Genomic DNA, 12,842 nt, shown 5'->3' with positions numbered 1-12,842 from the left:
TGATTATGATGGTGGTGGTGGTGGTGGTGGTAAACTGTGGTATTTCATTCATGTATTCCCTAGAGTTAGCCTTGTTTTCCTTAGAAACTGACATCAACATCAATTCAATTGAGATACGTTGGTGCGTGTGGTGTGAAGTCAACTCTTAATTTGAAACAGTTTTTTCCTTTTCTTTCCTTTAGTATGTTGTGTTGTGGAGTTACAAGACAATGTCATAGGAACATCCTCTGGGAACCATGAATGTCTGTTCTGAATGTCTTGAAAGTCTTTCAGTGAGGACCAAAGTGTTGGATGGACTAAGTAACGGTACGACTAATCACCAGTTCTTCTAGCATGGCTAAAAATGAAGGAAGGAATCCATTGTGCCAGCTTTTGTTGTTGTTGTTGTAAATAACGGTTCATCCTCCTCTCGTCTTAAATCAAGTAACAGGAAGCTTCAGGGAAAAAAAAAACGATCAGTCCAGTAATGTTAGTTGATAGTCATTTTATTGAACAGAAGAAAAAAAAAACTCAAAATGAGTGTGTTAGACTGTTTCTTCATATTAAAGCATCGAAGCTCATCACTAATAAAGTGCACTTTCAGTTTACCTTCCCTCCCACGAGTCATAGCCCACTGTGCTCTCCTCTGCAGAACTCTATCACAGTAAGATACAGGAGACCAAGTGCGACGACTGAGCATCCCAGTGAGGGCGAGTGCATAAGTGTTCATGGAAGATCAGCGCATGAGTCGTTGTTCTCTCACCTGAGTCTAAAACATCTCAGACTAATACCTGCTACTGTTTTCTACCCTGGCTCAGTTGGACCCCAGAATATCAGTTATAGAACAGATGGTGACCTCTGCAGAACTCTGATTGATTATGTAATTGAGTGATTGTAAAATAGCACAGTATTTCTTAACAGTTTCATTAATGGTCAGTGTTAATCTAAAATCTTTGCCATGAGTGTCTTTACATTGTAAGATCTGCACTTTAAAAAAATATTTTCCTATTACCAGAAGTGTTTTTTCTACATAATATATATGTACAGTTGTATCTTTACAAAGAAAATAATGTTTTGTTAAAGATGGTTACAAGATTGGTATCGACTCCAGTTTGGCACGTAATCCCCGTGACTTCATCCGCCAACAGACTAAATGGAGGCGACGGCAGAAGCAATTGCGTTCAGCGCCGCGAGCTTCACTGTCGTCGCCTCTCCTGTACGGACACACAAACTAAGATAACTAATGAATCCTATTCCCACCTCTTATTTAGATGCGTTTGAAATGGCAATTAGCTCTGATGTGCAGCAAATAGGAATGTCATTCACATGAAAACAAGTACTTTGATGTCGCTCTACTCTAAAAGCGCATGGCAACAAACCCTGGGGGAAAACACCTACAGAAGACGGGATGTTGTTTCAAATAACAATCTGACCTCTATGCGATTCGGAGCTCCGACGTGCTACATATGACACACACACAGTTTACGTCATCAGAGTCAAAGACAAAAACCAAGAGAAAACGTGGGAGGTTATTAAAAGAGGATGAAACAACGTAGTTCCTGACATCCCAGCGGGTAGTGTGTGTTTGCACGTGTCGAGCGGTGACATCACAGGAACTCAAACACATTACTGGGAAAAGATCAGTCGAAAAACAAACACATCTACTTCTAACTGCTTTAAAAAAGGTCCTATATATATATAAGTCTCACTGGGAAATTGCACATTGAATAACTTCACCTCTTATTGCACCTTTTTCAATATGTCATGTCAATCAAAAGATTAGTCATTAGGATTGTGGGTTATGTCTCACTCGCGTAAGATTAATCTGTCTTATTTTTTCACTTTTACATGCAAACCACTAAATTAAAGTGTTAAAACCAATTTTTTTTTTTAGCTGTCCTATGAAGTTGTGTATTAAATACACCATGCCCTTCACACAGAGCTTCAACGTCGGAGTCTTAACATACAAAGCTCTCAAAAGAGCCACAGACACGTTCAATATCAACCAGTCAGTATAACAAACAACGGTAATAAATATGTTCGGTTCAATAAATAGGGATTTTCTATCAGAATAAAAAAATTATACAGATTCAGCTGATTTGAATGGAGATCTGTCTGGCAGGGCTTCCTGTCAGCTGTAGTGTTCAGTTGGATTAAGCGTTAAAGTAGTGGATCATACCTGGTTACCTGGCAACAGGAGCCGACAGCGGCGTAACAGCCTCCAAACTGTCGACGAGTCCCTCAGTTTAGGTAGTTTTAGGATTCTGAATTTTTACAATTAATGCTCGGATATTGCTTCTAAATCTCTCTCTGCATTTTGTACAGTGTTTGTCTCCAACTTCATTCACTTCTCATGCATCCACCAGGGACAAGAACACAGCAAAAGGACAGGACAGTGACGGGGGTAAAATAGCCCTAATGAAAGGAATTATGAGGGTGAAGGTGAAGACGAGCGTATATACATATAAATGATATAGTACAATTTCTGACAGTTGTCTGTATGCGCATCAGACCCTTCACCTCAGCAGGCTCCTCCCACCGGCACGTGGGACTCGGCGTGGACGCAGACTCCAGTTTTGTTTTTCTGTCGAGCTGTTGAACATTTTTGCTTTTGTTTTAAAGTGCAGTCCAGAATGCAGGTGACGAAAAGACGAGAAGCGAAGGACAGACGGACACAGGTGAAAACCCAGAGGGGCGACACCGGGACTGAAAGAGGATTGGCACATAACATCAGAAGGAGTCAGACATGGAGGATGGGAGCAGGGTGGGATGGAGATGGCAGGAGTTTGGAGTCTCTTCTGCATAAGGAAGAAAAAAAAGAAAAAAGAAAAAAAACAGAGGTTTTCTTCCAAATGCAGTCTCATCCTGTGTCAGTGATGGGGTTCCAGTCACTCCCTGGACTGGTAGAAGAGGATGTATCCCGACTCAGAGTTCTTGGAGATGTCTGAGGTAAGCCCATAAAACTCCTCGATGGCCTGGGCGTCAATTTTCTGCAACAACACGAGTGAAAATGTGTTTTAGTGGCACGACAGTGAAAAGGTACAAACACATGAGTCAAGGAACAGCGAGCGGAAGACAAGAGGCTGACGCACCTCCACGATGTCGTCGTCAAACAGCAGCCAGAAGCCGTGACTCTTCACTATGGTGATGTAATGACCTCTGTTCGGCCCGCTGAGGAAGCAGAGAGAGAGAGAGAGAGAGAGAGTGATGCAGATGTTCACACACTGTACAACACCTGGCTGCCTGCAGCACTGACACCGACAGATCAGTCATTTTCATTTCAGTTCATTTTGATAACTTTTTGATTCTTTGTTTTTTAAAGGGATAGTAGCATTTTTTTTTAAAGTGGGGTTGTATGATCTACAAATAGCCCCTAAGTACTTTAATTGCAGTAGAAGACTCTCTGCACTCCTCCCGTTAGCAACGCCAGCCCATAGCCCTGCCCAGAGATTTACAACATACAGTGTTGTGAATGGACCCAAAGAAACGGCCTATTTTCACGGCCTAAAAGAGGTTTTACCTGCAAAAAAAATACACAGTTCCATTGTTCGCTATAATATAATTTTTTCCAGCCCTTCAAAGTGCAGGAAAAACACCGTTTTTATTTGGACCTAACCAACTCACGTATCCCTCCGCCCAGGGGTAAGCGCCCGCCGATCAGCAGTTGGTTAGGTCCCAATAAAAACTGTTTTTCCTGCACTTTGAGGGGCTGGAAAAAATTATATTATAGCGAACAATGGAACTGTGTATTTTTTTTAGGCCGTCATAGGCCGTTTCTTTGGGTCTGTTCACAACACTGTATGTTGTAAATCTCTGGGCAGGGCTATGGGCTGGCGTTGCTAACGGGAGGAGTGCAGAGAGTCTTCTACTGCAATTAAAGTACTTAGGGGCTATTTGTAGATCATACAACCCCACTTTAAAAAAATGCTACTATCCCTTTAACATGTCAGAATATAAAATGATGAACTGACTGATTTTATCCAACAGACCAACGCCTAAACAAGTCACAATCACATAAAATATGAATGATTTAAAAAGCTGGAACATTTTGATAGAAAAATGTCTGAAAACACTTAATCAAAATGTTTGCCAACAATCTTCTGTCAAATAATCAAATCATTTTTTCAATTGCAAACATGTGCAGAGAACTCACCACCATCTTATAGCAAAAATATAAAGAACAATGCAGCGGTACAACTCTGTTAATTCACCTCTTTCAACCTCTTGTTCAACAACTGACACTTGTTTTTGTTGAAATTTTAAAGAGCTGCACAATTAACGGAAATATCATTGAAATCACAATAAGGCCTAATGCAATATCCAAATCACAAGAACTGTAATTTGTTTTGATGAGGGTCAAATGCGTCACAACACTGTTGTGCTTTGTGAGCAAGTGTTGTGATGTTACAGACGCCCTAGGATACAAATCAAATCATATTCTCCAGATTTGAAGAAACATGAAACTGTTTGGTACAGCCACCAACACACGTCACATCATTTAAAACATTTAAGTGAAAATTAAAGGTGCAGCACGTTGTTTCCCCTCCCCCCCATCCCCAGACTCGAGGTTGCCAGATAATCACACGCTAACCTCTGCCCTGCTCCAGCTTTGTGGCTATGGTACGCTTTTAATGTTAGTAACATCAGACATAATCCACAATGCTTGTGGCTGCAGCTCAGCGGCAACCTGGCAACCTTTGTGACTGGACGCAACAGGCCAAAACACAAAATCAAAACATAAACATGATTTGCAGGCTGCAAATACATTTTTTTAAATGCAAATATTCTGTATTAATGTGGTCAGTTAGATCAGTATTTCAAATGAATATGATTCCTTAGTCTCTGGTGACATATTGAGTGATTTTATGATCAACTGCTATACACATCTGTTACACAAAGTCATTTAAAGGGATAGTTCAACATTTTGGCAAATTGACCCATTGCCATAATCCCTATAGTTTTTAAAAAGGTTTTGTTACTTTTAATTGTCGGTGCAAGCTGTTTTTAGAGCGGCAAAGCAGAGCCGCGAGCTGCTCAGAGCTACGCTATGGAGACTCATGGAATTTCTTGGTTTCCCTCATCAAACTCGTCAAATACACAATCCAACAACTCCAAAACAACTCTCGCCTCTAAAACAACTCTGTCTGGTAACGTTCCGTTATTATCTCATAGCGTGGTGAATATGCAGGTCACAACTTGTCCACAAGAGCGTTTTGGAGTTGTTGGATTGTGTATTTGATGAGTTTGATGAGGGAAACCAAGAAATCCCATTAGCTTCTGTAGCGTAGCTCTGAGCAGCTTGCGGCTCTGCTCCGCCGTTCTAAACATAGCTTGCACCGACATATATATATTATGGCAATGGGCCAAAATGTTGAATGATCCTTTTAAAGGTAAAACCAACCACTGAAATTGCAATTTTGCACTATCTGCCCAAATCATTTTACATATTCTCCAGCCTCTCTTTAAGATCTCAGTGTCAGGCTGGAAAGGTGGAGGTGGAGTGCCACTTTAATGTAGGCTGGTAATAACTGTACTGTACCTGCCACAGTGAACCACCACAGCCACCAGATCATACATGCGGTCCAGGTTGACTGCGTCCCCGGACGTGTTGAAGAGGCGCAGCTCCAGGGGGAACACCACCCGGTAGGACAGCTTGGTGTAGCGGTGCAGCTGCTCCATGTACTTAAACCTCTTCAGGTGGAGCGCCAGGATCATGGGAAGCTTCTTCACACGCATCCTGCACACAAGTATACGTATACATGAGTGTGTGTGTGTGGCCACGGCACAGTGGCGCTGAGCTCTGAGCCGTACTGACCGTTTCTGTGCTTCCTGTTTGCTGCAGCATGTCTCACAGTAGTATTTGTACTCGCTGCACAAAGTCTCTGTGTTACTGAAGTCCCTGGATGGAGAGAGCAGAGCAGAGGAGGCTCGGTCAGTCGGTCTTTGGTCGTTCGGTGACAGTCAAAAAGGAAACCTACTTTATCGTATAATCAATGCAAACTACCTGAGACAGTGTGTTATTGATGTGTTCTGCTCCACATCCACAGAAAGATCCAGAAAGTCCTCATCTTTGCTGCTCACCTGTTGAAGAGGAAACTGTCAGTTCAAAGGTCTAAATCTTTATTTGCCATTTGTGCATACACACATAGGAATTTTTGTACGGTTGTTCCAGGTCAGGTGGAGAAACAAAAGAGAACACACAAAGACATACAAGACACAACAAAAAACACTTTAAAAAGGCTCAAGCCTGGGATTAAAAAAAGGACAAGGACATAACATTTCTAAAAAGGCCAGCGATCTATGTCTATAAGTAAATAAATGTAAGAATAAATAGGTGTAAAGTGCCGAGTGCTACTGAGGTGGGTGCGTGTTGTGTTGCCATGTGCCCGGGTTATTTTGTGTTTGCTAAAAGTCTGACTGTAGCCGGGTAGAAACTGTTGAAAAAGCGTGATCTGTGTGTGATGATGCTGTCTGAGGTTGTATGTGCAGTGTTTATGTTTGAGCAGGGAGTGAGCTGGATGTTGTGTGTCTTTGATGATCCTCTGTGCTCGCTTTTGACAGCGCAGTGTGTAGATGGAGTTCATGGATGGATTCATGGATTCATGGATTAACAGTTTCTGTGACCGAGTCAGTGAGGAGAGGCCTGCTGTGAGAACCTCTGACAGAACCCCCCCCCCCCTCCTCCTCCTCCTCCTCATCCCTCGTTCTTTTGAAATGCTTATTATACTGAGAGGCTTTTGTCTCTGCCCGGCCGGCGCAGCTCCTTGGTGTTTGCCGGGGTTGTTCAGGGCGACCCGACCCTGGCAGCCCTCGTGTAAAGTGAGCAGTCACACAGAATCGGGTTTTTCACATCTCTCAGCATCTCTGCAAAGCGCTAATCCCTCCTTCACGGTCGTCCAGGAAACAATGTGACAGTGTATGACCCCTCCAACACACCTCTGTAGGTTAATGAAGAAGACTCTCACACACACACACATACCGTTTCACAGTTGAGGCAGCGCGTCTCATTGGTCAGTGTGCCCTGGAAGATGTCGTGGACCCACGTGGGCTCCGTCTTGTTCTCCGCCTCGGTCTCCGTGGCGACGGCGGTGCCGTTGTTCTTGAGGCGTCCGTTCTGCTTCTCCTGCTTCTTCTCCTCCTGCAGGATGTCGGCCACCGTGTTCAGCAGGTAGTTGAGGAACTCGTGCGCGTCCTGCTGCATGTAGTTATCGAACAGATCTGGAGGAGAGACGCAAGAGGCAGCGTGAAGGAGGTGACCACGTTTCCTCACAAACAGCCATTTAAAGGGATAGTTCACCCAAAATTCAAATTTCACTCGTTATCTACTCACCCTCATGTCAACTAAGAGCTGTGAGAATTTTCAGAGTCCTTCGTGCCTTCTCTGAGTTACGGGGGGTCCGCGCAGCAGTATTTGGTTGTTAATGGATACCAACTTTCTCCGTCCAAAAAGACACACCAAAAAACATCCAAATACCTCCATACTGCTCGTCTGTAATGTCCCTCTTGTATAGAAAATTGTTCCGAAAAAAATTAAATAAGTCTATATTTTAAGCTTGTTTGTAGCAGAAGCTCCCAGTGTCTCGGTTCACTGCTCTTCCTGTGTCAGTGCAAATCTCTCGTGATTTGCACTGACCGGCGGAACAATTTCTCATGTCGGGGCTTCAATACAAGAGGGACATTACAGACGAGCAGTATGGAGGTATTTGGATGTTTTTTGGTGTGTCTTTTTGGATGAAGAAAGTTGGTATCCATTGACAACCATTATATGGACAAATACTGCTGCACGGACCCCCCCGTAACTCAGAGAAGGCACGGAGGACTCTGAAAATTCTCACAGCTCTTAGTCAACATGAGGGTGAGTAGATAATGAGTGAAATTTGAATTTTGGGTGAACTATCCCTTTAATGTATCACAGTGATTATCTGGTCATTCTGAATCCAGTTCAGCACGGCTCCAAGTTAAAATATAATACTCGCTGACATTTTAGGATTTGTTGTATTTGAGGTTTTTGCTACATTTTGCTCGAGTGAGCAGCTCTCCCTTTCCCCTGCTGACCCTGTGTTGCTACTAACTACAGCATATAAAGTCATTTTTTTGATTTCGTATATTATTCTGAACAGTTTCCATTAACATCTTATGTAAGACCTGAGAACAGAGAGGTGACATTTGCCGCCTTTTCCATTACAGTTTTCAATTTTAGAGGCAATTTTTTTTAATTAGTCGACAAATCACAACTGTGAATATTGTGTTTCAACGGAACATCTAAATAGGCTCCAATTAGACCACATTGTTCCAAGAAAACATGGTGTTGGATTCATGTGAAGTGAGAAAGACACCACCTGAATGTGAAACACATCATTTCACTCTGTTGAAGGGTTATACATTATACACATTTCATTTGGCACGGTTTCTTCTATTGAAGAAAAAGAAGTATTTTATCTCGTAACATAATGATTTACATCATTTATATGGATGTATTTAGTTTGTATATTTTTATATTTTTCTTACTTTTCTTATCTGTTTTATTTTGCTCTACTATGCCCTTATATTATATTATATTATATTATATTACATTACATTATATATATTACATTACATTACATTATATTATATTATATCATATCATATCATATTATGTGCGCTACTGGATACTTCCTTTGGAAATATCTCTAAGTCTAAGAGTCTGAAAAACAATCTCATGTGACTTTTGTGAGTTTTTCCGCCCAGAAAAACACGTGTTTCCATTATTTACTTTTTCAGTTCACGACTTCAAACTGTGCACTGAGCAAACGTGCAAATGTAGACAGGTGTTATTTGCCCGTCATACACACGTGTGAGTAACAATATGAACTGCTCACTGACAAACTATGTTACTTAGACTTTTTCATATCCGAACTGCTGCCAACCTTGAATTTTATTATGATTTCTAACAATACTTTCTTGAACACCAGTTTTATCAAAAATAAAACACGTGACAGCACAAACACAATTTTACTTTATAAGATAAAACGGCCAAATGCGCACAAAGAGACACCCAGCATTATTAGATCTTGGCCCAGGCATGCTGTCAGAATTTTTAATCCTTGTTACTATGTTTAGTCTGTAGAGCCTCCTGTTGATGTGTGAAGGTCTGAACCCATTAGTCTCGCCTGACAAACCTTCTCCTGTGACGAGACCTGGTCACACAGAGAGACAAAACATGGCCGACCCGACTGCGCTGAAGCCACAGGTCTAGAAAGAGGATGTGTGGACCAAAGCAAAGCCATGTGCAGGATGTGCAGTGGAAACATTACTGATGTCCTCAAACATCTGTGTTGAATGGAATCGGATCAGGAAAGCAGTGGGTTCATGCAACAGCTGCATCTGTGCTTCTTTTAATGAAATCATATTTTACTGGGAATTTCTGTTCTGCCTTAAAGGTACATTGTGTAGGAATTACTCCCATCTAGCGTTGTGGTTGTAGATCACAAGCAACTCAATCATATTTTTCATGCTGCATTCACCTGAAATTGGGCAGACGGCAGACGGACGACAGCCGCTGCACGTAACGGTATAAACAAGCCTCTATGTAAACAAGTGGTCCGTCAGCACGAGGCAAAACAATACACGTGACGATATGTTGTCATGGTGATGTGGTATTGTTTACCTGACCCACGTTTTACCAGCTTTAGCCCTATTCGCACAGGATTAGTTTTACCTGGGGACCTCTGGTAATTTGTAATAATTGCGGAGGACGTCTGTGATCTTAATCCCGTGCGAATGCGCCATGTCAGTAAAAAAAAAAGTAAAAATTCCCCCGCAAATTACCCGCTATATTTCACCAAAGACCGACGTCCCGTGGTAAAACTAGTCCCGTGCGAATCTGCATCTCAGTAATTGAGGGGCATTTTTTGTTCTTCCCCGGTTGAAACCATACTGTACGGTTTGAAACATGGAGGCTGCACTGGAAATTATGAGCGGCATTTTCGAAGGCGTTTTAGGTGCAAACACGGTCTCGTATCGGTGCTGGAGACCCATTTAAATAAACAGCTCAGATCCATAAAAAGAGCGAAATTTAGGAGGATTGAGATGGATGACGGTGGCTTTCAACAGGCTTAATGCAAATGCAATGACGGCCCGTTATTGTGACAACAACTGCACTGTTGCGAAGTCATGTTGCTGCTTTGACATTTTATTTACATTTGCCTCGCAAATGGATGTGACAGCAGCGGATGTTTCGACGTGCACAGCTTTGACGTCATATTGGAGCCTTAATGTCAGTATATTCGAGTGAAAATACAGACTTCACTTATCCCGTGCGAATGCACCGCAAGAAACACAGACGTGGGGGGGTAATTTACAAATCACCAGAGGTCCCCAGGTAATACTAATCCCGTGCGAATAGGGCTTTACTCTCCACTTCTGTGACTAAATAAAATGACATCTGGTTTGTTAGCGACGGCCGTCTGCCCGACTGCACCTGAATGCAGCATCAGTGTAACGCTCCATTCCTCCTCACTGCGTTACCGCCGTGACTTTTCACAGACGCCACCTCCACCTGAGCCGACAGCTCCGGTGTCTCCGCTGAGTTTCCGTGGTTTCCTACCGTCACGCTGCCACTGAACGTAAAAACATGGAGACACCACATGGCAGCCAGCACCGAGCTTACCCGCTCCATGGAGATATGAATGATATGAACGGCTCATTCAGAGCTGAAAGGAACACTTCACTTTGTTGATGGGGGGATTACTGATTAATGAAAAACAGACTTTTGAACCAAATAATCCGATTTTCATGAATAACAGGAGAAGTTACACAATGTCCCTTTAAGATATGGACAAACTCAAAGGTGATGATATCAGCATCACGCGCTCCGGTTTTGACGGATCCGTGTGTGAAAGGTGAAAACTGAGAAGTGTGTGTTGGGGGGGTGAGGGACGGAGGCAGCTGACCAAAGCTGCTCCCAACAGAGATGGCTTTGTTCATTCACATAAAGAGCTTCCTCAATATGGACAGCAGAGAACAGTCAGCCTCTCTGTCAGCTCCACTCTGAATGACCTTACCACCAACATGCACCTGTCCTTCACCTCCACTACTCGGACCACATCAGAGCCAAGGGCACTCTGTTTCTGAACATGTGTGTGTAGAGGAGCAAAAACAAGAGGGCTGATGGGACATGGGACAATATTTAAAAGGGGGATAGCAGGAAGAGCACCAGTGTGGCCATCAGGATTTAGAGTTGACTCTGTCCAGCAGTGTCCACGGTAACAGGATACTGAGATAGTTTAACTAGATGTCAAATAATTTCTCTTTCACACTGAATTATTTTCTTGTATCTAGAGTAAAAGTCATTTTCTATGCTGACAACCTTTCCTTTGGAGAGCGTGACATTCATAACTAGAAAAAACATTTCCAAGAATGGAAATGGTGTGAATGCTGAAAGCAATGCTGAATGAGCTGAAGAAATTGTTGAAAGAAAGAAAGAAAGAAAGAAAGAAAGAAAGAAAGAAAGAAAGAAAGAAAGAAAGAAAGATTGAAACAAGAGAGAAAAAAGAAAAGGACAGAAAGAAAGAAAGAAAGAAAGAAAGAAAGAAAGAAAGAAAGAAAGAAAGAAAGAAAGAAAGAATCAAACAAACAAAGAAGTAAAAAGACAGAAATGGAGTGAAAGAAAAAGAAAGAAAGAATGAAAGAAAGAAAGAAAGAAAGAAAGAAAGAAAGAAAGAAAGAAAGAAATGGAGTAAAAACAAAGGAAGAGAAAAGGAGTAGAAAGAAAGAAAGAAAGAATCAAACAAACAAAGAAGTAAAAAGACAGAAATGGAGTGAAAGAAAGAACGAAAGAAAGAATCAAACAAACAAAGAAGTAAAAAGACAGAAATGGAGTGAAAGAAAGAAAGAAAGAAAGAAAAAGAAAGAAAGAAAGAAAGAAAGAAAAAGAGAGAGGGGGATGATAGATAGAAAGAGGTAGATGGATGGATGGATGGATGGATGGATGGATGGATGGATGGATGGATGGATGGATGGATGGATGGATGGATGGATGGATGGATGGATGGATGGATGGATGGATGGATGGAGAGGGAAGGATAGAAAAAGTTGCGTAAAATACAAATGAAGAAAGAAAGAAAGAAAGAAAGAAAGAAAAAGAAAGAAAGAAGACAGAGGGGTTAAAAAATAGGGAGGGGTATAGATAGAAAGAAAGATAGATAGATAGATAGATAGATAGATAGATAGATAGATAGATAGATAGATAGATAGATAGATAGATAGATAGATAGATAGATAGATAGATAGATAGATAGATAGATAGATAGATAGATAGATAGATAGATAGATAGATATCAATCAATTTATTATTTAAAGTGCAAAATCACCATGGTACATGGTCTCAATACACTTTACAATAAAAACAAGTACAATAATAACAACAGATAAATAAAAAACCATTCGAAAAAACACCAGAGGAAAAGAATAAAATAGTTAAAACTTTGTTTACAATAATGACAGTGAATAAAACAATTGTAAAACCAGAGAAAAATGCTAAAATAAGTTAGTTAATCAAAGTATTGGGTAAAAAGGTACGTTTTAAGACGGGATTTAAAAATTGCGATTGGATGTGGCGTTTCTAATATCTTGTGGGAGGCCGTTCCATAAAAAAGGAGCGCTGTAGGAGAAGGCCCTGCCACCAGCTGTTTTTTTTATTGATGGATGGAATGACCAGGAGGTTTGAACCAAGGGAACGAAGAGGACGTGACGGAGTGTAGGGAGTGAGCAGTTGAGACAGGTACAGAGGTGCAAGACCATTCAAGGCTTTATAAGTTAAAAGAAGAACTTTAAAATCCGCTCTAGCCTGAATGGGCAGCCAATGTAGTGATGCTAAAACCGGT

At 41.6% G+C, this 12,842-nt stretch overlaps 1 protein-coding gene across 1 annotated transcript in view; it reads right to left on the bottom strand.

Moving 5' to 3' along the window:
• Window positions 1-541: 541 nt before the first annotated feature.
• The window catches only part of usp46 (ubiquitin specific peptidase 46), a 29,822-nt gene continuing 17,521 nt past the window's right edge, over window positions 542-12,842 (bottom strand). The window contains exons 4-9 of the mRNA XM_083970795.1: window positions 6,959-7,197; window positions 5,984-6,060; window positions 5,795-5,878; window positions 5,519-5,716; window positions 3,072-3,150; window positions 542-2,969 (exon numbers count right to left, since the gene is read on the bottom strand). Coding sequence (XP_083826921.1) covers window positions 2,868-2,969; window positions 3,072-3,150; window positions 5,519-5,716; window positions 5,795-5,878; window positions 5,984-6,060; window positions 6,959-7,197 — 779 coding nt within the window. The 3' untranslated portion in view covers window positions 542-2,867. The remainder of the gene's footprint in view (window positions 2,970-3,071; window positions 3,151-5,518; window positions 5,717-5,794; window positions 5,879-5,983; window positions 6,061-6,958; window positions 7,198-12,842) is intronic.

This window comes from Trachurus trachurus (genome assembly GCF_905171665.1).
Source record: "Trachurus trachurus genome assembly, chromosome: 4".
Classification (NCBI taxonomy): domain Eukaryota; kingdom Metazoa; phylum Chordata; class Actinopteri; order Carangiformes; family Carangidae; genus Trachurus; species Trachurus trachurus.
This window is presented reverse-complemented; position numbering and strand designations above follow the sequence as displayed.